The sequence below is a fragment of the Scleropages formosus genome, chromosome 16, assembly GCF_900964775.1.
Source record: "Scleropages formosus chromosome 16, fSclFor1.1, whole genome shotgun sequence".
Taxonomy (NCBI): domain Eukaryota; kingdom Metazoa; phylum Chordata; class Actinopteri; order Osteoglossiformes; family Osteoglossidae; genus Scleropages; species Scleropages formosus.
Window position 1 is genome coordinate 2,092,801 of NC_041821.1, and position 25,227 is coordinate 2,118,027.

Below are 25,227 nucleotides of genomic sequence, written 5' to 3' on the forward strand. Positions count from 1 at the left end.
CCTGCTTGAATCTCAGAAGGTCATGGTAAATGCAGCAGCAGCAGGACACAGCAGGCATCTCCTCCAGCCAAACCAACGCAAGGTGTGAGGAAGACAGGGATGATTGCGACAATGAGGCAAAGCGAAGCCACTGCACAGCTTTCATGCAGCTCTGCAGATAAACCAAGTCCCTTTCTGCCCTTCTGTACAAAATACCCAAAGAACATATGAGAAACAAACACTTTCCTTATGCACCAGGTGAAAGGCTGAGTAATGATGTTCTCAACACAGGATAAGAGTAACAGTCCACATTACTGCCCATTACACAAACTAGAGTGCAAACACTAATACCAGGTTAAATCGGAGTGAAAAGTAAGGTAGTGGTGATGGCGATGTCACATGCTGTGGGCTGAAACCACTCAGTGCTCAGGATAAAGGAATCGCAGATGAGCAGCACAGCGCTGTGGGCAGAGGAACAGCGAGACCTGACGTCACATTGTGGAGCGTTCAATCAAGAACCTGCCACGTGGTCAAGCACCTATGGTTTTATTTAATTACTTCTCGGAAAACATAAAATGCTGTACCAGAAAAGCAGGATGTGGCAAAAAAGAGCGTCAATTTGTATCAAATCAGACTCGGAAGCACGGCTGAAATTCTCAGAAATTAAACAAAAAGTTCTGCGTGTCATTAAGCCCAAGGGATTTCTGAAGGGTGTCCGCAAAAAGCTTGCCTGCGGTCCATATCTTCGGCACCGGTACCGAGAGGCCGCGGTAGCCCTCTGCCGCAGCACACGCGGTTCAGCCACAGGAGGGGGCCTCAGTCCTCAGAGCCACGTCCTTCCAACGAGGCCTCAAAGCTCCCGTTTCAAATTAAGGGGGGGGAGTGGGGATTCTGCAAAAAGAGACCCAAAGCGTTGACACCATCCTTCTACACACGAAGATGAGGGGAAACTGAGGAGTTGGGCTGGATGAGAGTCAAACAGTGCAACACTACCGAAAGGCCCTGAGAATCGAGAAAGGTTCGTTTTCCACAAGAAAGGTGAAAAAAGGCAAAAGGACAAGGCAGGCCTTGCTCTGGAAGTGCTTCTGTGCAACAGTGTCTCGAGTGACAAGTCCTTCTGGAAACATCCAGCTGTACAGGAGTTTCTTCAAGGGGACCTCTGTTTGGGAAAGCCGCTCCACGTAGGAGAGCTACGCACCGGCACGGAGCCCCAGCGAGAGCTCTTCCTCTGCCGCCTCGCCCCATTCGGTCTGCAGGCCTCCGGAGCCTTCCCAGAAGCCCCTTGGGGTGTTATCTGGGCGGCAGCGGGTGGCTGGAGAAGGCAGCGGAGTTGCGGGGTGACTGGAAGGGCGATGTAGGAGAGAGTTTGCGTGGGCTGCTCAGGTCCCCGTTGTGGAGCTTCCACAGCAGCTCTTCGTTCTCCATGGAGAGGCGCTTGTTCACCTTGGTCTCCTTCTGGAGGCACTGCTGCAACACGGCCTGCTCCGAGGACAGCTGCCTGCAAAGCAGCAACGAGGCACGCGTGAGGGAAGGGCGCAAACGCAGACTCAAATACCCCCTCAGAGATGAGCCCAGGGGTTGAGGGATGGAACAAAAAGGTGGGCAAAACACTGATGTCAGGATCTCCAGGAGGGATCTGCTCCACTCCTAGTCAGGTCGACACCACGATCTTCTGATGACGGTGACCCTGGGACGTTTCTCCACACGCTTACCTCGACAGAGCCGCGTGTTTGTCCATCCTGACACGGTAGTCCTCGTTTTCCTGCTGGACCTTCTTCAGACTCTCCTCCAGCTTCACGTTGGTCTCCACCTGTCAAGGAGACGTGCACACAAATCGAGGACGGCGTTCACACCCGTCGTTTGAGTTCCCCACGAGGACAAACAAGGCTGTCAACATGACCCCCCCCCCCACCCCACCCCCGGCAACGCTTCTCAGTTCTGCGCCCAAGCACCAGTTGCAGAAATACAAAAGGCGCGTTGCAGGAAATCCTCTCCTCACCCTTTCATAAGTCATTTGGCCCACGGCTCACATGTCAAACATATTTTACGGTCGTTTTAAGTTCTTGTTTGGGCTTGTTCACAAGTCCATTATGAGACGAGCGCCTTAACAAGCCCAGCGTAAATAGGTCTGGTCTCCATAAACAGAAATGCTTACATAAACTGTCAGTCTCTCTCTCTCTCTCTCACACACACACACAAAGAATCTTTAGCAGGGATGGAACGGCCATTTGTCCCACCAATTTGTCCATCTGCATCAGCTTCTGGTCCTGCTGGTGCAGCTGCTTGTTCTTGATGTCCAGTACCACCTTGAGGCTCTCCAGTTCCTGCTCCAGGTACAAGGTGTGGGAGTCCTTCTGCAGAAGAGGACAGCAAGAGGAGGAGGAGTTCACACTTCGTGAGAGTTCCTGTGAAATTGTTTGTCAATGTCCTGAAAACCCCTGACGCACGGGAGGAGCCGCGTGGATGTCTTTCAAGACGAGCGCGATCGCCAAAGTCACGTCAACGGCTCACCGCACACTTCCTTGCTGCCATTGTAATCGTGTGTCATCTAATTACAGATGGAATCCATTAAACATTTTACTGTAGTAAAACTGGCAAGTGTGCACACATTTGCATATTTCCCTGCACGCAGCAGCTCCGAGAATCCTATAGGTGGCACCTCACATCTTAAAGGGGGATGGTCTAAGTACATACAGGGTTCACCGTGCTCAGATCGCTACCCCCACATGTGAAGGGGGGGGCACCACTGGGCATGCTCAGTCACCTGATTCTTCTCAGCCAACACCCTCCTTCGCTCCTCTTCGGCCTTCAGCTTCTCATACAGAGTGTTGTTTTCCGCCATGAGCTCCTCAACCTGCCCCTGCGATAAGTGGAGAGGCAGTGAGGGGCTTTCGGTCACAGCCCAGACTTTCCTGCGGCGTGCGATCGTGTCAAAGTCGTGCGTCGGAACGCTGCTCGCTGCTTACGGTCAACGTGATCTCGGCTTGCTTCATCGTTTGGTTCAGAGCCTGCACTTCTTGCTCATGTGCCTTCCTGAGTTCTGAGAGCGGAAGATGTTTAGGGGTGGGTTAGTGCTGGGAATTGGAGCAACAGGAATCCACACACACAGGGTTTTATCACAGTTTCTCGCAAGGTTCAGAGGAGCAAACCCAACCTCCACCATGCAAGACAAGGGGTCACTGGCCCGAAACAGGGTAAAACCAGGGATGACAACCTTCGAAGGAAGCCTCGTACTGCTCCTTCAGCTTTTCTATCGCCTCAGCGTGGCTGGCTTCCACGGTGCTCCTCTGAGCCTCATGCCTGGACCTCAGCTCATCGACCTGGAGAAAAGGGTTGGAATGCACATCTTACAAGACCAGAGCACCACCTCTTCAGGGGAGCAGCATGTGATAGTCTTCCTGACTGTTCTCTAGTTAACCCTTGGAGACAATCTCATGCTCTTGTACTCTTCCCCACCTACTTCATCATTGAAGAAGTTATAGTCACCATTGGGGTCTGAAACAGGAGTACAACACCCCCCTCCCCAAACTGCCTTAATGTTTAGCAATGAGAAGATGGGAGAAGAGCTCGAGCTCCTTGAGCAGGCCTCGTCGTCCTCCGCCTGAGAGCATCGTTACTTGTACCTGCTGTTGCATGAGGTTGCGGCAGCGGTCTGCCTCCTTCTGGTAGGCCTGGTGTAGCTCCTCCCACTGGTCGGAGTAGAAAGCCTTGAGCCGGTCCTCCAGGTCAGCCAGATCCTGCTGGTGCTGCTCCTGAACCTTCTGCAGGACGCCCTCCAGCGTCACACGGAGCTCCTCCTTCTCCTGCTGCAGCAGCTCGCAAGAGGAGGTCGAGTTTACTGAGGAATACGAGCAAGACGCACAAGTTAAACACACACATTGGAATGAAATGCTTCCAGCCATTAACTTGAACAGCACAGGCAGCTAGTTGGAATTCCTCCAGCAGAGTGAAGATGGGATGGGGGGCCTAGTGCCTGTTCAACTCTGAGCAAATAGCGCATTCCGCCCGTGTGTATGTGAGGGCGGTGCTCAAACGTATCAGGTTGACCTCAGGTAGGTCAGAGAAGGAGGTTCGCCGTCCCTGAGGAGCGACGCAGCAGTCGTAGCGATGCCTTGGTGACACCGCGGTATCTGGTGCTCGCTGACACATAGGCGAGGACTAACCAGAACCAGGAGTGTGGCTGCCAGCCAGCCGAACCTCACCCCTCCTAAGGAGGGGTTCTCGATGACACCACCGTAAGGAATGAGGTCCCCCGCAAGAGCAAAAAACTCAAACATTACAGCAGCGCTCCTTGTGATGAAGCCAACAGGAATCCCCTCGTGCCACAAGGGTAAGACAACGTCGATTGACTGCAGAGCTGCCACATGGACATGTTGAAATAAGGGGGGGAGCGAGCATATCTAATCAGCCCCACTGATAGGGCGCCCCCTGGTGTCAGGAATCAAGCCGATGCGGTGAGCCAATCGCGCTCATCTCCAGGCAACGGCACTTCACGTTCCCAATTTGCAGGAAACTCCGTGTGAAACGAAGAAAGTCCTTCTCAGAAATTTCAAACAAACGAGGGGGGAAAAAAAACCTCCATCATCCAGGAGAACAGCGTGGTCACTGTTTGTCGAATCCCCGCTAGACTTGTGACCGCTGATTAGAGGGAGGGAGCGCGATCCATGACCACGCATGACTCCAGTTAGGACCACTCCTCTCCAGTGCGCTTGCTATTTTGGCAGCGGGGCTTGGAGGACTGGAGAGTCGGCACTTACCGAGTTCCTCCTGCAGGTTCACCAGCTCCAACATGAGCTCCTTCTTACGCTTCAAGGCTTCCTCGCGCTGGACAAGAGGGAGAGAGAGAGAGACACACCAGTCAGACAACGTGGTCCAACACAGTCACGGCGAAACGGGCGCGGAGCAGGGTGATCGCCGGTCCGCCCCGCGGCCGACTCGGCGGGACCCAGGGGTCTCGTGCGGAGCAAGTCAAGGTCACCGCTCCAAGTTGCACAAATTTCCAACAGTGAGCTTGTGCCAATACACACATTTGCCCTGTGATTATACTCAACAGGTGTGTAGCTCTGCCATCTAAACTTGGTGCGCGAGAAAGAGAGAACACACGCGAGAAGCGAGGCCACGCCATCGCTACATGTCTAAAACAAACAGGCTCCAGGACGACCGTGCGTTTCGCCGCACTTCGAAGATCAGCGTGAACTTTGCTCCGTGGCGAGGCAGGGGCTGCCGCTGCAAGTTTGCTCAATATCACGTCCCCGTCTTCTCAGCGTGAATTTGGGGAGGCAAGGCATTTATAAATAGCGCTAAGTTTTGGGCGTCGGTGCGAATGACACTCCAGTCACCCAGCATGAACCCTGGACATCTGCTGCTGAGGAAATGGGACGCGGCAAAAAGTCGTCTTCGGAAGTCTCCCGACCCCTTGCCTTATTTCGGCACCGCCGAGCCACCTCCGTGCACGTGCGCGAGTGTGCGAGAGAGGGAGGGAGCGAGCGAGAGCGCTTGCCCCTGGGGGTCCAGGACCTTCTCCCTGCTTAGACACAGCAGACAAGAAAACTTTGACTTCAAAACATGGACATGGTGAGGACACAAACAAAGAAAGGACGTCCCTCCGGCACGACTGCAGACCCTTTTCAGTGCCACTCGCACCAGTCTCCGGCTTTACCGCAGACACCGGTAGAGAGAGGAGAGCTCCTCAGATCCCACCACATGAAGATCAGCCCGAGGAAGCACGTCCCACACAAGTAGAAGATCAAGAGCCTGCGGAGCCCGAGCCCGAGCATCCCTCCCGCTCCCGGCAGGACGAAAACTGCTCAAAGGGACTCGTGAAAGACGACGACGACCGGTGCGATCTATAACCGTCAAGACGGTGCAGGAGCCACGGAGTGATCGGCGACGCACTGGCCCTCTGGGATTCACCTTCTTCCGCACGCAGGCAGGTTTCCTTGGGCACGCTTTGCTGCCGGAGGCCCCCATGGTCCCGGGACTGCCGAACGAGCGCGCGTGCGGCACAGGTGGTGCCTTCGCCTCCCGCAGAACTCGTCCGTCCACATGAGGGGAACGGCTCCGCTCCGCACAGCCGCCTCCTACGGCAGCCTCTGGCTCCGGCTGCCTGCCGTACTCCTCCTAAGAGCTGCGCCTGCCGAACTGGCCAGGCAGCGACAGAAAGGCAGCCGCTTTCCCCGCTACCGTATTCCTCCCAAGAGCCTGGACCATGTGATTTTTTTTTTTCCAGCTGTCACTGGAGAACAGAGCCACTTCAGTCTCTGGCACCAAAGAAGCAGTCCAGAGATAAGTCAGCACTTACTGCACCGCTGCTGAAGATTAAGTGTTGGGGGGTAGACAATGGCGGCACATTGCAAGGGGTTCCATGCCAGCCTGGCATGGTGTTGGAGCCATCCGCACACATAGCCCATTGGACGGAGTACAGCATTGGAGGGGAGTTCTAGTTGCCCAACATCAGTTGGGAACGATGCTCAAGTTACCTTTTGGCAACAGCTAAAGTAGATCTCAGCTACTCCAGCAAAAAGTCTAACTCCATGCTCAATTTCAGTTGCTGAGAAAAGGAACGCCAACCCGAGAACCTTGTCTTTGGAAGTGGTTCCTTTGGTCAGTTTATGGACAGATGTCGCATCCATGAACGGCGTCCTCTCGGACAAGAAAGACCGAGTCCCTGTACTAGGAGGCAAGTGGTTATTTCCAAGGGCTCCCCCAGCTGTACACTGTCAGTCGGCAGGTGATGTGTGGGCATTGGGGGCGGGGCTACAGCAGTTGTCCTGCTCACATGGGGGGGGGGGGGGGCGTGATTGGGCAGGGCTCTGGTTTCCGTCTTTTGAACCTCGGAGTCTCTCCGTCTCCCCTTTTGGAGGTCATAAAGATAACGTGTGGGACTGAAGGGTTGCAGGTCTGCAAAGTCATTTCCTTCCACCGCATTAGGAGATAAGCCCTGGTTTCTCCAGAGCTCCACTTCAACAGTTAACAACATGGTAAATATAGAACAAAGCAAATCCTTATATGCACAAATGGAAAATGGCAGCACCAGGCCGGGGGAGAGCCAGCGCTGTGGCAAATGCACAAACGAGCGAGCGCAAGACCCCTCCCAGTGTCCCCCCCCCCCCCTTGCCCTGGGGCGGGTCGGCTACACAGACCGGTTCTGATGAGAAAACCAGCCGCAACGCGAGCCCCTCCCCCAAAGCAGGACTGCTGGAGGTGGGGAGGCGCCGACCCTAACCAATAATTCCCAACGCACACGCACGTGACCCCCCCAGGCACGCTCACGCATGTTCATCGAGCTCTCGTCCCTGCAGCCTTCTGCGGTTCTCATCTCCTGCAAAACAAACAAAGTGTCCGTCTTCAGGTGGGGAAACTCCCAGAACGAGGCCCTGGAGACCAAGAAAGGCTCCAAACAAAGGAAAGGTGTGGGAAACACGCGGAGTGAAAAGAGTCTCGCATCCAGGACTAATTGCAAACAACTTGGACGGCAGGGTCGCCTTCTTTCTCCCCCCACACACACACACACACACACACACACACACACGGAAGATTGTACCGCTCCACAGCCAAACATCACTTCATTTCCTTCCAGTCACTGGCAGGACTTTCAAGCTGTCGTTTGTTGTAGCAACCAAACAACGGAGGGAGGAGTGGGACCAGGGGACGGCGACTGTTTGTTGTTCTAGAAGAAATCTCAGCCGCATTGTTTAGCCCGATCCTAGAAACCCCCCAGTCAGCAGTGGGTCCGTAAAAACACAAAATGAACACATCGGTGGTCACGCTTGCAAGGGGTTCAGAATCAGAAGGCCACAAGTCCTTGGATTCGGAACAATGCGATACGAGCTCCCCGCATCCCTCGGAGCTGCTGAATCCCTCCCACATCGAAGTCTCAAATTCACGTCATCTTCACACAGCTCTATACGAGTCCGACACCATCTGCTATGCTTATCCATTGGAGAAAAGCACGTGCTACATCAATAAGTAAATGTAGCAACTGAATGACGCCAGGCACAAACGACCTGTACTACACTCTAGTACCGCAGGTCGAGAGCAGAGCGCGTTGAGGGTCTACGGAGAGGGTAGCGGGGAAGAGGAAGGAAGCCCTACCTGAGTGGAAATGTGCTGCACCACCACAGCCAGGGCTTCCAGTCCCTGGGTCCTTGAGGCCACGATTTGGTGCAGCTGCTGGAGCTGCAGGTTCTGCCTGTCGCACTGCGCCTGGGAGCGACCCGACCTGGACGCCTTGGGATCCGGGAGCAGAAGGTCCGGCGGGCCCTGAGCCTGCTGGCTGCGGGTCATGGGTCGTGGCCTCGTCTTGTCCACTGTGGGGGGGGGGGGAGAGAGAAGAATGAATATCTGCCTTTCCAGATTTTTGAAACGCACACCTTTCAGATGCTGATTAACAAATTTACCAAAGGCAGGTGATCAAACTACCAGCATCCTTAGCGCGACCATGAGTTTCCATGACGATGCAAGAGTAGTGCTGCTACTAGACAGCTGGTAGCAGTGCTTGGAGCTGCTCTCTTTGGACCTGAAGATCGCAGGTTCGAATCCCACCTCCAGCTGTAGTACCCTTGAGCAAGGTACTTACCCTGAATTGCTCCAGTACAACATGACACTGATGTAGAAATGGATAAATAGCTGTAAGTGGATTAAGTCGCTTGGGAGAAGAAAAAAAAAGCGTCCAGTAAAGGAATCAATGTAAATGTACTGTCCACGGTACGGCGTGGTGACAAGTCACAGCTGAGCTCATCTACGGCTCTTACCATCTGTTTGCAGTTCTTTCTGCAGAAATGAAGGCTAAAAAGTAATTGTGACAACGAAGACCTGCTGGGCTGCCCCCACCCCCAGTCTCCAAGGGTTGCTAGCAGGGTCAAAAAGGGAAAGGTTAGGGCACATGACCCCGAGTGCCTCCGGAGTGAGAGTTTCTTTCCGGGAGAAACTAACAGGAGACCGGGGGGGTGGGGGGGTGTTAATGACAGAGCTGCCATTGAGTTCGAGGAACAAACCAGCTTCTCAACCAGAGACTGGCACAGCGTCGGACCCCCGAGCATGACCTCCGACCCCTAGCTAGAGCTTTGAAGTGCAGTTTGAAAGAGTCCGAGGAGACGACGCATTTCCATCTTCCACATTTTACGAGCAAGTGCTTCCGCCGCTGACGGCTCACGATCTTCGCCCTGCATGCGCGACACATCTGTGCCTCAACAGATCCTCACGCGCAGCGCCTCCCACCCACAAGGTAAACAGGAACGCTCACCTCATCGTATTTGGCCTGAGCTGTAACGGATCTGGCATGAGGAGCATTAACCAGCAGGCTGCTGGAATTTACTCGCATTCAACGTCATAATTCTATACGAACTGGATTGGGAGCCAGTGAGGAAAGACCACCTGGTCGCTTTGCTTTTTCCTCCCTTTCTTATCATCATCATCAAATTTTCCTTCCTTTCCAGGAAAACGACAGCAGACAAGCATTTGGTATATTTCACTGATTCATTCAAGAATATCTGATAGACTGGATTTTTTTATAAAAAAAAAAAAAAAAAAAAAAAAGTCATACACTTAATCACCCAGCCAAGCAGGTTAGCAGACCCCCCGCAAAGAGTGATTTCCAACAACACTCTTCCTAGAAACGAGAGGCCTGATGTTAACTGTGCTGAGAAAACTCCTCCGCCGCACTTCCTTGAGCCCCAGGGCGTCGAGTACAAGGTACGAGGTGTGGCGCCGGGCCCGAGAGCATCAAACCCGGAACCCCGTGAAACACGTGCAAGACGGAGCTCGGCAGCCCCGCGTGGGTTTCCGTTCGCCGGAGGCCACGCGGGACCTGCAGGTACACCCCCGGGCATCAAGAGAACCCCCACGTCCTTCGTTCGGAATAACGAGGCTCAAGGGGCCTCGTGGAACCGGCGCCACCTGCGGATGGAGCAGCGAAATGGAGGACGGGAGAAAGGCGGTTGTAAAAGGCGGCACGGTGGCACAGCAAGGAGTGCTGCCGTCTCAGTGCCTGGGTGGCGTCTGCCCGGGTTTTCTCCGGGTGCTCTGGTTTCCTCCCACACTCCAAAGACATGCTGTTCAGGTTCACCCGTAGTGTGTGAGTGACAGAGGGAGAGTGTGTGTGTTCCACTGATGTATGAATGAGCGACCCAGTGCAAGTAGTGTATCTAGCAGTGTAAGTCACCGCGGTGAATAAGGTGTGTGGGCTGATAGTAACACTACATAGAGTTCATTGGAAGTCGCTTTGGAGAAAAGCGTCTGCTAAGTGAATAAATGTAAAGACTGCAGTCGTGTGTGAGAAGGGGAGGGAGGGGAGGCTGCAGCACACACCAGCCACATGGATAAATATGGAGCAGAACCAGCAGAGGACAAATACGAATAATTCATGTGCCCCACAGCTGAATAATTCAGAGAGGACTGTTTCAGCAGAAGGTCGAGTCACACGCACAGCGCAGCGGGAGCACCGACGCGTTGCCGTTTCGCTCGCTGATCTGGTTCGATAGCCACTGCTCCACCTGCTGCCCGCGAGCGGAAACGCGCAGCCGGCGAGTCACTGCGAACGAGGTTCGCCGCACATGGCGGCGGAGCGACACGCCTGACCTCCTTCTGCGTTCATTCTTCATGACACACTTTTTAAGTCGACTGCCTCCAGCTGGAGGCCAAACATCTCTCTCTCGTGCACGCACGCACACACACACGGAAGGGACACGGCGCAGGGATTAACGGCAGATTATTTGGGAGAGACCGTCGCCCGCAATTGGATAGGAACACGGTGCCGCTGGGAACGCGGCTGGAGACCCAGAACCCAGCGGAGATGCCGGCGGCCCGGAGATCGGCTTCCAAACGAACAGAATTAACAGTCCGTGTGAAGGCTGCACTCAGGAGAAATTAATAAGAATATTTAATAAAAATAAATCACTGCCCCAGCGACAGGCAAGCAAGCAGATGCAGGAATTAGCGGAGGGCCTGTTGAACAAACACTGATCGTGGGCAACATGTGCAGCTGTGCTTAGCGTGATGACCAGAACCTGCAGGACCTTCAGTCACACCCCCCCCCACAAACCATCCTGTGTGCGGAAGGGATGGAGCATCTCATCATCGCCCCAAACACCTCCACCCCCATCCACAGGCAGAGGTCCAGCAGACGCATCTCTGCGGGACGATCTGGGGACGAAGGGTCCCGGGAAGCGGCAGTAACCGAAGACTGGATGCTGGAGCAGCGGCACCGCTCGTGTCACCGAACACATCAACGCAGCATCTGTCACGTGTAAACATCTATCCGGGACACGACCCGTCCGCATGCGAGACCCCGGCACGTTAGAGCGCGGGCCACGCTGAGCAGAAACCAGAGCAACACCCGTTCTAAAAATAGCCCCAGAACAGCAGGAAGAAAGCAGCAGACCGTGAAAAGGAAAACAATATAAACAGATGCAAATCCATTGGGGGGGAAAGATGTAAATAATAGTAAGTCACCCCCCTCTCCCCACCCCCGCATTCAGGGTGACAATAGCCACCCATACCCAGGGGCAGGGGAGGGGCGAGCGCCACCGACCTGCGTGGAACACCACCGTGCTCTTCTTGCATCCCGACAGCAGCTGCAGGCTCCGGAGCAAACCCTTCGCCGTCAGCTTCACGTGGATGTCGGAGAGCGAGCGCTTGGGCGACCACAGCATCTCGGAGCGCCGTCGGAGGTGGAGGCGCTCGCCTGCCGTCCCGCGCAAACAAATCCCCAAGGGGGGGGGGAGGCCGGGGCTTTTAAAAAAAGCACCAAGGAGAGATGCCGCGCTACCGCATGCCAGAGCGTAGCCGGTCTGTCGCGGTGCCGCCGGGTGGCTTTCGGACGCGACCAGGATGCGGAGGAATACGGATGAGGCGACGACGGCGAAGGCTGCTACGGCGAGCGCTCGCTCCTCCCGCGGCTGACGACACGCACGCCACCTAATCCTTCTCCCATCCGTACCCTCTCTCGTTGCCAGACAAAGCTCTCAGCAGCGACCCCCACCACACATACCCACACACACGCGCACACACTGCGGGAGCTGGGATGAGGAGGCTGGAGTGGGCGGAGCCATCAGTCTTGTTCCTCACGCTCACATCTGCTGGCTGAAAACAGAGCTGTGCATATATGTGTGTGTGTGTGTGTGTGTGTGTGTGTGTGTGTGTGTGTGTGTGTGTGTGTGTGTGTGTCAGGAGCAGCAGGACAAGCAGGAGGAGAAAATGCCTCCATTCTGCTCTCAGAGACCCTCCAGTGTCACGGGTTCCAAACCTGGAAAGACACCCTTTGTTTTGAGTACAACAATGATGGGGGGGGGGGGGGGGGGGATCCTGGTCACGGCAGCATCGTGTTCCTTGGAGGGGGGGGGTACATGGGTGAAGTGGAGCATGATGGTGTTTGCGTGACAGCGGAGACACGGAAAACTTTCATCCTGTTATCCTTGGGATTCGGAGAGCAGCACTGCAGCCTTCGCCACACGTTAGTCATGCTAATGACACGCTAATCCCCGCGGCGCTGGAATCCCTACATGTGAACCAGGAGCCGCTGGAAACGGGCGCCGGCTGCCGTTCCGCTGACTCTGGGTTTTTTGCACGAGGGCAACGGGAGCGCAGGAAACAACCATCCTGCTTCCCAGGCCAACCCTGCACGCGCGCACGCGCAGTCCACAAAGTGCGCCATTCCAGCCAGTCCGTGTCCAGTCCTGCAGCCACCCTGCCGAAACATGCGGATCACACACGCGTTCGACACACACTCACCCATCGGGGGGCCTGCGGGTCGCTGAGGACGAACTGAGCAGGGCCTTTGCGCGGGTCTCACGGAGGGCCTCGGGGGGGTGGGACTGGGCACAGTGCTTCTGGACAGTGAGCCTGGGGTACCGGCGAGAGATTGACAGGTGTTACCGTGTGCACAGAGGGTAACAAGTCGGCATGTTAGTTCGCGGAGGTTCGCGTGCCCCACCGTTGGCCGCGCTCCTCCCCGGAAGCGAAGAAGTGCGGTTCCGCTTCACCACGGCCTTGCAGGGTGGAGCCCCCCCGGCAGCGCCAGGGCGGGGGGGTTTGTCTTCCGATTGGCCGACCGCAACGCCGGACGCTGCGGATAAAGCGCAAGGTACACGTCACTGGGAAGTACAGCGTTTAACCGTAAAGTGCCTCCAGGTCCCACTTATAAGAAACTCATATGTGAAGAAGATTTATGAGAACTGGGACAGTCTCACCCCCCCAACACCCCCAATCACAGCCCTTCAGAGACTCGCAGGTCACAGGACATATTTCACAAGGACACGTCCTCAACCAGCCAATGGAGCAGTGAGCTTCTGCTTCAGGGACACCCATTTCCCAACATGCCATCCAACGCCCACTGTTGCACACGAGCCGCGTTCCCAAAACGGCCATCTCCCCGATGCCCAGCCGTCACCATGGCAACATGCATCCAACACCTATGAGTCAGAGCAGGACCCCAAACACCGAGAAACGGCGAGAGACATGCAGCAGCAGAGAAATGGTTCCTGTGGGCAAACACCAAAAGAGAAAGTTACACCCAAGACCCTCGAGGTTCCTGCTGCAGCCGACTTTCACGCAACCACCAAACACCGTTTCACGTAGGAAACACTTCTGCTGCGACGTCCAGGTAAATGCGGCCAAGCAGGCAGAGAGCAAATGTAGGAGCTGTCAGCAGGAAGGACAGGTAGCGGTGGGCTGAGCTCTACAAGACAAAGGGGAACCTCAAGTGGAGTTCAAGTGCAAAAAAAACTGCGAGAATATCAGGTGAGCTCCTAGTGCTCACCTGATCTTTCAAATTCCAGCCAATCCCCACTCCTGAGAGCGCTGTGCCCCCCCCCCCCCAACTCCAACGCATTGTTGTTCTGCTCAAGGGGACGACACCAGTTGGGGAGTCTCCTTCTCCACGTGAAGGAGACTCCCTGTGTTCCTCAGAACTGCTGAATCCCTCCCACAACGAAGGGTCTCAAAATCATCTTTCAGAACCACTTCTCCCCGATCTCCCGACAGCTCCATAAGTGAGGCCAACACCATCTGCTCCGATTATCTCTTTGCTATTTGAACGTCACTTCCATAGGATTAGGGTCACTGCAGGGATGTGAACCAGCAACATGGTGCTCAAATGATCATTTTGCAGAAAAGTACCTGCTAAATTAATAAATGAACAACAACGTTGACAAACTGACAAAGGATGAACATTTATTTTACCCGCAGCCACAAAACCACAATTCAAACCTGTCTTTGCGTCCGAGGAGCTCAGCAAATAACTGCAGAGCTTTAGTGTCAGAGTTGCTCTTAATCCAGCTGCGCCTACAGGGTTATGGGTTCAACCTCTGGGGGGGGGAAAAAAAAAAAAACCCCACGTCGCCCACAGATCTGGACCCGTCTCATCCAGCACTCGCATCTCATTTCCCTCATTCACCGTGGAACGAGTGCACATCCCACATCGGTACCCTTAGAGGGGAAGCAGTGAGGCGGCAGCAGAGGATGAAGGGATGCGATTCAGCACACCCCCCCCCCCCCCCGACCCCACTTGTGTAAGTGGGTCATGGGTGTATCGGCCTCCTCACCGAAGCCAGCTGTCACCCCACGGTTGGGCAACGGAAACCACGCTACAGCGCCGTGGCAACGCTACCATGACAACCCAAAACGACTGGGGAGGGGAAAAGACCTCTGGCTAATATCAGAGGGGTCATGTAGGTCAGACTTGGCAAATAGGGACACCTGAGGAACACGGGGGGGACCCCCTCACATCCCACATACCGGCACCCGTCTGGGACACCGGGGCGAAGCTCAAGGATTTCGGACAAATGCACAGAGCAGAAGAGATGCGAACAGATGGAGGCGTATCCATGGCAACGCAGGTTCACATTCCACCAGTGATGACAGCTCGGGGCCTGTCACCTCCCCTCCCTCCTGCCCTGTATCCCAGCATTCCCTACTTACAGGTCTCAGACTCCGGTGCTCACACTCACCTGGGGAAGGGGGCAGGGCTCCGCTCTGCTGGGCGCTGTGGCTGCTGGCCAAGGATGAGGAGCTGGGGCTCTTGGGGGGTCCTTTCACAGGCAGTTTGGACAAGGGGCGGGGCGGCCTAAGGCTCGGGTTCAAGGGCAGCTTGGGCACCATGGCGACGTTTGGCCGCTCCGTCAGACGCGTTTTTGAAGTGCCTGCGCCACACAGTGAGACGGGGCAGAGTTCAAGGATCGAGAGGACAGAGTGACGAAGGACAGATGCGTCGGGAAACGGGAGCCCCATTTCAGATACGGAAACGGCTGAAGGAGCATCGGCTGTCCTTCAGAGCCCTGCTCTGGATGGCAGGGCCACCGAAACATCTAAAACATTCATTTTGGATGCGTCCCAGGCTGCACCGTGCCCCCCCCCACTCAATCCCAGTAATTCCCCCCAGGGTAAGCTGTAATCCCTGTAAACCCCATCTGATTCGCACTTTCCCAGATTGTGCGCGTGTCCTGGGACCACAGCGGATGACGTGGGGTGTGAGAGAAGTCCCAGAAGCAGGTGTGATTCTACACAGTTACAGTCCAAGCTTCTCCCTCCACACACAGTTTTCCCAGCATCCATCCATCCAATGCCAAGCTGAGGTCAGAGGTGGAGAAAGGAGTGTGTGTGTGTGTGTGTGTGTGTGTGTGTGTGTGTGTGTGTGTGTATACACACACACACACACACACACGACACAGTTCTACAATTTGTACCCATGGCAGTCGCCTCTAGATCTAGAGCTCTCCACTCTGCTCATGAGCAACAGGAAAGCTGCTCTGTTGAGATTAGAGGGGGAGACTCAGGCCCCCCGGTGGCTGGTTCAGGTACTGCAGTTACCACACACACACACACACACACACACACACACACACACACACACACACACACACACACACACACACACACAGTTTGTGAGTCACCTCTGAACTGGGAAGTCAGTGCGCACAAAAAGAAACGTGCATTTCCCAATGTGTCACATTTCTAAAATTTAAAAAAAATATGCAGCTATTCAAGTTCAACACAGCGTTTGCCCGGCAATGTGTCCGTTTTACATCTCATCTGTATCAGAACTGAAGGTGAGCGTTTGCTCATCACTAAGTCATCCTGTGGAGGAGGGCGGGTGGGCAAAATATGACCATATCCTCAAGATGCAAAGCGATGAGCAATCGAGAGCGGTGCAGAAAGCCCAGCGGTGGCTCCGTTTCAGCCCGTCCTTCCCGAACAGGAAGGAAAACAAAGCTGCTGTTGTAGTGGGCGGGGGGGGAGGCTGCCTTGGGGAACACTAGCTGCTGCTCAACCCCCCCCCAAGTGGAAAAACTGAGGAAGGAAGGCTTAGAGTTACAGGCCACAACTCATGGATAGGAGGCGCTCCCCCTCATGCCAGAGTAGCGGAGTCGGTGCGTTAACCCCTCGCGCACCCAAGTAACTGCCTTTACCCGCCAACTGGCGTGCGCTCGGCTCCCAGAAAGGAGACTTTTGCAGGGCGCCGTTACGACAGAAGAGCGACAAAGTTTGGGCCATTAAAGTTTCGCACGGCCGATTCAACGCACACGCATGTATAAGCAGCAGTAAGAAGTTCGCGAAGAAAAGGCTCCTTACCGTTCTGCTGCGAGTGCGCCGTGAGGACGGAGCAGGCGACCCACGCACACGCCGTTTCCACCATGGCTGCAACGGGACGGACCCTTACGTAACCGCGCAGCCGCGCCGCAGCCGGTCGGGCTCGTGCCGAGCGTCGCCGACGGCAGCTGCCTCAACGGCACGCTAGCGGCACGCCTGCGGATCGCGTGGCTCGCTGCTAGTCCGCGTGCGTGCGCGCGCGCGCGAGAGAGAGAAATCTTAACCCGATGCTAATCCGCCTGGAACTCAACGCTGGGCTGCGCGTCGGTGTCCAGAACCAGGACCTTTCGAACGTTTGAGGGTTCGCGGTCGAGCGCTCGTCCTGCGTCGGCGCTGACGGGCAGCGGATTCCAGCACACGCCGGGAGGTGGGGTTGTGGGATGTTCAGGCATTCCCACCTCCCTCCCCCTTAGACTCCGCACAACTGGGATCAAGTTTTCCTGCTGTAGCGCGAGTACAGGAACGAACACACACACACACCCTAACTTGCAGAAGTGCAATATAAACACTAATTCATCTGCGACAGGCAGCGAGCCTCCAGCCTTCATGTCCTAACGGCAAAGAGGTGGGGCTACAGACACAGCCTTTTCTAGGGTGGCATAACGGCACAGCAGGTAGTACTTGCACCTCACAGATCCCAGGCTCTGGGTTCAAATTTGTCTGCGTGGAGTTCACATGGTTTCCTCCAGGTTCCTCCAACACTCCAAGGACACATGTTTGAGGTGGATAAGAGACTCAGTTTCCCATGGCATGTGTGTGTGTGCGCGGATGTGTGCGTTAGTCTGCAGTATAAATGGATGAATGATTGTAGGGAGTGGGGGTGCGGTGGCGCAGTGGGTTGGACCGCAGTCCTACTCTCCGGTGGGTCTGGGGTTCGAGTCCCGCTTGGGGTGCCTTGCGACGGACTGGCGTCCCGTCCTGGGTGTGTCCCTTTCCCCCTCCGGCCTTACGCCCTGTGTTACCGGGTAGGCTCCGGTTCCCCGTGACCCCGTATGGGACAAGCGGTTCTGAAAATGTGTGTGTGTGTGTGTGTGTGTGTGTGTGATTGTAGGGAATTTAGATGACGGCAGATGAGAAAGGGACCTAAGCAAGGCTGTTACCTGTACCTGGGACCATCTTGCCCCCGCTGGCTGAAGCCGCACCCCTGGCGAGAGCTGGGCTTGGAGACTTCACCTTGCCGGGGGATGGTCTCACACCAAAACGACTCCCACCTCCCTCGCTTGACACCGGTTGCTTAGACGGTGTTGCCTGAAGACGAGATGCCTGTTAACTCAGGAGCCTGAGCCCTGGGACCCTGGCAGTCACCCACAGCCGCTCTCCTGTAAATGCCCTCCATACAGGAAGCCAGAGAGTTCAAGGGTAGCTCATTTACAGCCACATTAACGCTCCTGATTCCAACACCCAGAAACTGAAGAATGTTCTCCTTGGTCATGACCATTGCCAGCCCAAGGTGCCCACCCCCACCCAACCCTGTACAAGGGCTCCTTGCCCAGCCCGTGTGCCGACTTACCAAAGTGCTGCTACTGACCACTCGCGGCGTCTCCGAAACCTTCCCCGCAGAGCAGCCTTTGGCTCCCAGCCCATCTCCCTCATCTCCATTCCTCCTGCTCTCGCTGTTGGCTTTGGTCAACAGCTGTCTGCTACTGACCATCATGTCGGAGGCCACTGAGCCGCAGGGGTTTGGATAGGTCTCGGTGGCAGCTGCCTCCCTCTTGGTCTTCAGAGCAGGAGCTCCGTCCGCCATGCCGCCTAACTTGCCCGAGAACACTTTGCTGACACTCGAGGATGATCTGCGCCTGTTGCCGTCGTCTGGTCCTGCCGGTCTCTTCTGTCCTGCCTTCTGGGCAACAGGGGTCTTCTCATGGCTGCCGAGTGAACCTGCAGGAGAACTCGTCCGCCGTGAGGAGCTCGTTGTTGGCGTGGCCAACTTCAGAGGGGGCGGTGGTCTCTGCACAGCTCTGGGCTTCATGATCTTCAGGTCCGGCTGCTTGGGAAAACATTTCACTTCAGCTTTGGTGGCCTTGCGAGGCATGGGCACAGGTGCCTTGGAACCAACAGTGGGCTTTGCAGGGGTTGTGCCTCGCTGCCAACCCCTTCCACCCACCGCTGGACTCTCTACGTTGGCCCTTCTCATCTGGAAGGGCGATTCTGAAAACGAGGTGAGGATGAACGTCTGATTTTCAGAGCCCTGCACAGGGGTGGAAGTCTGGGCATTGCATCCAGCGTCCGAGTCTTCCGACCCAATTACCACAAAGGTCTTTTCCGAAAGGGTCCCTCTTTCGTCAGCAGGAGAGCGCTGTCCTTCATTGACCCCATCCGCACTGTCTCTGTGCTCTTCTCTCTCGCAGGGTAGCTCCATTGATCGGTCCTCTGCAGGAAACACTGCGTCTCCATCCCTTAGGCTATCAAGTTTTTCCTCAAGATTCTGACTAGCCAAGTCCTTCTGGGGTGGGAAGGTTTGTGTTTTATCCATGAGGCCCTCGCAGACATCAGGCAGGGCTCCAGAGACCATGACCGCCTCGGGGAGGTCGGAGGAGGAGTCTGACGACTGCCCCAAAACGGAGGCGCTGAGCGGCTTGTCGGAGTCACTCTGGCCGAGGCTGCTTCTCATCACCATGCTGCTGGAACTCACAGATGCTGCCGAATCGCCTCTGGAGTCCGAGATGCTCCGGTCATCCTGACTGGCCCACTGCCTGGCTTCCTCATTAAGGGCCAGGTCCGGCGAAAGGTCTGAGCTGTCCTCGCTGCAACCATCGCTTCTGTACGCCTGCGAATCGATCACCACAAAAGTCATGTTCTTGTTCCAGCTCGTTTCAGCACTTCGAGAAAGTCCAGCGAGTTTGTCACCGGGGTCCAAGGCAGCCGTTCCCGTCCCCACACTATGGCAGCCACCTGGCTTCTGCGGTAGCGGAGCACTGGAGCACTGCTTGGAGAAGGGGTCCCCCTGTCCAAGCCTGTACTCCAACATCTCCACATCCTGTGGACTCGGGGAGCAGCTGTCGCTCAGGCTGCTGATGCTCCTCGTGGAGTCCAAGGAGGACCTGCAAGGGAACGCGTTGCCATTCTGGTCCCCAGAGCGCAGAGGGAGGCACATGCCAGTGCACAGAACCTCAGCATCAATGTTGTCACGCGGTGGTTCACTCATTGTCACACATCTGACGTAGAGGCATCCAAATGTGACCAAGACCTCTGCAGCTGACCTGCTCTCTTGCTGGAAGACGCTTCACTGGACCAACCCAGGATTTATCCCAGCTACCTCTGGGATGCTTCCTTACAGATCCATCGGAGGGTCGTCATTCTATTGGGAGGAAATGCCAAACATCTGCAAGAGAGACCATGAGTAGAATTAACACTGTTCACAACACACGAAGAAGCAAAAGGCACGTTGCAGTGGAGCGTTTCCAGTCCCACACAGAGCCAACAAAGATCAGTACTGCCCTCTAGCGGAACCCCAGCTCACAAAAACTGAAGTGGAAAGAGCACCTGCTCAAATGTGATTTGCTCTGGAGGACAACAGGAAGGAGCTCTGGGACTCAGGAGAAGCAGTAGTCCAATAGAGCGAGCTACACCGCACACCGGCGTGGTTGTCACTGTACAGTGTGCCACCACTGGTCACTATACCTCCTTGGGGTTAATTAGCTATAATCCAGGCAAGGCTGGGCACACGTCTCGACTTACTGCACAGAGAAAGCCTCATCTGAGCCTGTGGTAGAAGAGCGGATCACTATTACAGCAACACCCTGGCAGTTGCTCCTCGATTCCTTGAGCGGCAGGCGGCAAAGGGAGGGACAAAAGGCTCCATGTTCAGTGCCAGCAGTCAGAGAGAGAAACTCTCTCTCTCTCTCTCACACACCCCCCCCCCCCCCCCCAAGGCCAACATGGTCCAGACATGCAGGGCTGCCTTTAACGCTCCCATCATAGAACAGGGTGTTTGCCGGCACGCTCCAGAACATTCCCTCTACGGTTAGAGGTTTACAGTTTTCAGAGCAGAAAGGAGAGGGGAAAAAGCCACTTACCTTCACCAAAATGACCATTACAAATTAACCGAATTTCCGAAATCAACATTCAGCACTCAGTCCAGATTCACAGCAGCACGTGAACTAAAGGAGCAATTTGACAGCTGATACGAGAGCGGATTCCACGCCCCTGGCAAACAGCACTTTGATTTGTACACAAACGTTCAGTCACCGTGCTGAGGAAAGGCGCTCAACCCTGAAAGTAAACAGCTCAGAGGTGAAAGGGCAGGAGGTCACAGATTAGAGGTCATTCTCATCGCTTGGGGGAGAAAGTGCTGGTAATAAGGAAGACGCCACTGATGTGCTGCCATCCCCCCCCCCCCCGAGCTCTTTATCACCCCCACCCCTTGACGTCCATCTCCACTCAGAACAAGTCACAGCGAACACCACATACAGAATCAAAGTATCTGCTGGAATGACAAAGTCCTGTTTTCTGGACTAGGCTGTGGGTGGTGGAAGGGTATGTGAGGACAAACTCCTTCCCACCAACTTCACCAGGTGGGGATGGGGACGGAGGGGCTGTTAGCAAGGCGCTCGGCACCTAAACTGGCTGAGAGAAGGGGAAGCGTTGGACCCGAAGGGGGGGGCGGGGGGCTCAAGAGCCTGTCTGCATGCCCGTTCACACCTCCCTCTGGCACTCAGAACCGTTTAAGGAAAGTCACTGGTCACAGCTGACCAACATGCCACGCCACCCCTCCCCCATTTTGGAAAGAGCAGCTAAACTATTTGCCATCACGTCCCGATTTGGTGTCGGACCCCACGAGCAATGGGAATGCATGCAGACAGAGCTCTGCTGTGTCAGCTCCTGTTAGGATCAGCCCTCTGTGCTCCGCTGCACATCCGTCTACAGTGGTGGATGGTATACTGCAGTGAAGGTGGGGTTCTGACCGACCAGCAGACAAATTTACTCTAAGCACCACCGGCTCTAAGTGCTCAGCATCTTGGAGCTTCAGGCCAAGACATCCCGGGTGTTTAACTGAGCCCTGAAGGTAGTTAGGAGTCCACAGCACAGATTTAGTGTTTCCTGCACTCATTGGAGGAGAAACCGGCCAGTCGGCAGGGAGGGGACAGCGAGGCCCCGCAGCGGCGCACCAGTGACATTGGTTATGTCACCGGAATCAAGAATCAAGGTCCTCGAACTGTCGGTGGCACTCTGACATAATCAGTTCTGTCTATAATTGCATCACGTTCAGGAAAGAGCCCAAGTCCGGCAGACTGCTCCACTACAGCATAATCACTGAACTCGCCACCTTCACAACGTCTTGCCCCACCTGATGAAAACCGTTGTCAAGACCTCTCGGTGTCAGGAAAGAGGTTTCCGAAGAGCTGCTGAAGCGAACGCGTAGGTGCACTTGCCCGGAAACATCTCCTCCACGGGTGAAATTGCTTCTTGAGCTAGTCGACTGCCCTAAACCTTACCGGGCCATACTGTAGTATAACGACGCACGTGCCGCACCTCACGTCCATGGGTACGTTTTTTTTTTTTTTTTTTTTTGGGTACTCCCCCACTCCACTTGTCTGTGGTCCACAAGCCTGTTCCAGAAGGACCTCCATGGAAGCACATCTCTGCACCATGTTTTACCCCAAACCCCACCCTAACCCTTCCATGCCTGTAACACTTGACTTGCGTTCTCCAAGATGGGCCACCATCACCACCAGCACCACCCTGAATAAGACCAACGATTCAACCGCCCCTGATGAAGATGAGCTTCCTGTTGGAGAAATGACACCATTTTGCCCGGGAGACCCGAGTCCCTCAGGGAACAAGTTGCCCTCTTGGTGCCGTGAGTCCCAGGGGGATATTCCTGGATGTCTGGTGGAAGGGACAGGAGCAGAATTCTAGCCCAGGTCTGCAGTCTCCCCACACACACACACACACACACACACACACACACGCTCTGTGTAAGTCAGGCCCCACCTACCTTCATTAGCAGCCACTGGCATCTGAGACATTAACCACCCCTGACTGCACTAAGGAGAACTTTACTACCTTCTGGCCTGAAAAACACGCCGATGTACTTTGAACTCCTCTGCTGGGTTGTGCTGATGGGCAGAGATCCATTTCCTCAACACACCAGAAGCATGATTTTTCAAAGTACAAAACTCGTACAGCCGACGTAAAACTTAGTCTGTGACTCTCCTTGAGTTCGTCCAAGGTGAAAATGTCAACTTGCAGGTGGGGCACGTCGCTGGTCCGCAGACCCCACGTTCCTATTAAGATCTGTTAAATTGAGAGCTAAAACCGACTGACCGGCACTTGGGACTTCAGAACCCATCAGCGATAGCTCAAACAGTGATTAATAAAAGCCCTGGGATGAGAAAACCGCAGCTGCTGCTGCTGCTGCTGCTCTTCCGGCCCCGGCGACGCAGCGCTGGCTGGGACCCCGGGCGACGAACCCATCTCCTACCCCCGCGGTGTCCGCGTCAGCCGCCAGGAATCGGCGAGTCCGGAGACACTGGAGCCGCTGTCAGGATGAGGAAACGTTTTCCAAACTGCTAAAGCGTGATGGATTAGGCTGTACGTGGTTCGCGGTACTCGTCCACAAGTCTCTCTCTCTCTCTCTCACACACACACACACACACACACACACACACACGTCCTCCGTTAGGGCATGCGGGAATACATCACTGCAAATGACTCCCACACACACAAAACACATTAGTAACCAGAGGGCGAACCATGACGCAGCAGTACCACGGTACCCGGACTGTACTGAAACTGAGCGCATTACACACCAAAAACGTATACGTTTTTAAATCGCAAGTCATCAGATCAGCTCACCTTGCTTCTCATCCACCTTCTGAAACACGCACACAAAAAATGCTGTCACACCTACCCGAGTGAGAGACAGCCCCCCCGAGTGACGCCAGCGTCTGTTCGAACCAACACTGGTCTGGATCGAAGAGCAGGAGTGGAGACGCATGCAACTTCACCACCAACCAGCACACAGATGTGTGTGTGTGTGTGTGTGAGAGAGTATGTGAGAGAGAAAGAGGTACTAGAGACTAAGTACATGTGACAGTGACTGTGCCGAGTGTGTGTAGGTGAAAGATTGTGCTCTTGTATGCATGAGTGTGTATGTGAACGTGAGCGGGATGCCCCCACCACGCTGCAGCGGCTGCGGTTCAAGGTCTAGGACGGCGCGCTGGGCGGCAATCGCTGTGGGGCCGGGGGGGGAAACCCGACACCGGGACCGTGCCAAACTCAGAGCGGGAGGGGCCCGGCTCTGTCGCACCGAATCAGCATTTGCCGTTGCTAAGCAGCCGGGGCGCGCAGCCCCGCGCCGCTCTAATGGGACGGCCGAACAGCGAGACTTGGAGGCTGAACTGGAAAACAACCAGGGTAGAGAAGGAAGGAGGAGAAACATCCAGAGCAGCAGAGGAGATTAACTTCACCTGACGTTTCTGACATACCAACTTGTCCAGCAACCTCAAAAGATCGTTCGCGGTCTAATCGAGCACAGCAAAGCTCCCGCGTGCACACGCACACGGTCAAGACCAAAAAATAAGTCCCACACCCTCGTAGGTGGGAAATGCAGCCTTTATTATGCTAATTCAGGGAGAGCATTTATTTCCGAGTCCAGAGAGCAGCAACGTTGAAAACGGATCCCTGCCGTTGGCACCGCTGCACCACCAGGCTGTTCCCAGAAAGGGAACCTGTGAAGATGAGCATCTCCCGCTGAGCTCCTCCTCAGTCCTGCCTGAGCTCATGGCCACCAGAAGGTGGGGGAGGACAGACCTGATCTCCCTGCACTTCAACTGGCCTGAGACCGAATGCTTGCAAGATTGAGCCCCAAGGAGAGGAGAGCTGCTCAGCCAGAACAGGAAATACCCAGCAGAGTAAGTGGGTAAAAAGTGTGAGGTGTCTCCAACAATTGATGGAGACAGAAACCATGTCAAGGCAGACCTCGTGTGTAGGAATGGTGCCATATGCAACCGTCTCTCACACAGGGGGAACACCCTGGATACTCATAAGGTCAAGAATTTTGCCACCCCCCCAGTATTAGCGTCTCCATGACACCAAGAGGAAGCAAAGCCACCAGCCAGAAGACAAAGATCCCTCAACTGCTCTGCGGTGCGTAAGACCAGCATACCATTTCCTCAAATAACAGCCTTACTGTAGAATCAGTCACAATGTCTCCGGAGGATTAATCTGCATCATTTAGGGGCCAAGAATGTCTGCCTTGGAAGGAAATCATGCGGCGAGCAGAGGATAACCAGAGACTCGTGGAGAGAGCCACTCGTGAAGGCACATCGCTCTACATTTCAGTGGACCTACTCCGGCTGCTTGGCTTGGAACAGTGAAGATGTCCAGTCAGCACTTCTGTCTCCCAAAAAGACTCAGCCTGAGGACACAGTGTAGGAATTGCCCTCCACACACATCCCAAAAGGATGCAGTATTTCGCAACAACCTTCGCGTTAAATTGACATGCTACGGTAATAGTGACCTTGGATCAATTTCACCACACGGTTCAATGGTGGGACTCCAGGAAGCGTACGGGACGAGAGGGAACGTCCTTTGGGCGTCAGCATCAAGACCAAGAGGGCCAAACCTTCAGTTCTCAAGTCCAGTCCTAGACGGTTGCGTACTGCTGTTGCTTAAATGACTTTTCCCTCAATCACTAGGATCAAACACCTCCTGGCCACC

General features: G+C 55.1%; 2 protein-coding genes across 4 annotated transcripts; both read right to left on the reverse strand.

Moving 5' to 3' along the window:
* Positions 1 to 509: 509 nt before the first annotated feature.
* On the reverse strand, positions 510 to 13,061 carry mtus1b (microtubule associated tumor suppressor 1b). Of its 3 annotated transcripts, XM_029258915.1 has the most exons (11): positions 12,911 to 13,061; positions 12,709 to 12,819; positions 8,074 to 8,288; positions 4,737 to 4,803; positions 3,603 to 3,817; positions 3,194 to 3,299; positions 2,946 to 3,019; positions 2,744 to 2,839; positions 2,217 to 2,333; positions 1,692 to 1,789; positions 510 to 1,477 (listed from the first exon to the last, which is right to left on the reverse strand). In XM_029258915.1, the coding sequence occupies exons 2-11, from the start codon at positions 12,710 to 12,712 to the stop codon at positions 1,270 to 1,272; spliced, it is 1,200 nt and encodes a 399-aa protein (XP_029114748.1). In that variant the 5' UTR covers positions 12,713 to 12,819; positions 12,911 to 13,061; the 3' UTR covers positions 510 to 1,269. The 3 variants fall into 3 exon arrangements, with proteins under 3 accessions (XP_029114748.1, XP_029114746.1, XP_029114747.1); XM_029258913.1 differs by lacking the exons at positions 12,709 to 12,819; positions 12,911 to 13,061 and adding an exon at positions 11,510 to 12,054; XM_029258914.1 differs by lacking the exons at positions 8,074 to 8,288; positions 12,709 to 12,819; positions 12,911 to 13,061 and adding an exon at positions 5,893 to 6,633.
* On the reverse strand, positions 13,061 to 23,404 carry LOC114912375 (synaptopodin-2-like). Its single transcript, XM_029258906.1, has 5 exons — positions 23,362 to 23,404; positions 18,074 to 19,885; positions 17,664 to 17,811; positions 14,925 to 15,116; positions 13,061 to 13,654 (listed from the first exon to the last, which is right to left on the reverse strand). Exons 2-5 carry the CDS (start codon positions 19,706 to 19,708, stop codon positions 13,524 to 13,526), a joined length of 2,106 nt encoding a protein of 701 aa, XP_029114739.1. The 5' UTR covers positions 19,709 to 19,885; positions 23,362 to 23,404; the 3' UTR covers positions 13,061 to 13,523.
* Between the last annotated feature and the right edge of the window lie 1,823 nt (positions 23,405 to 25,227).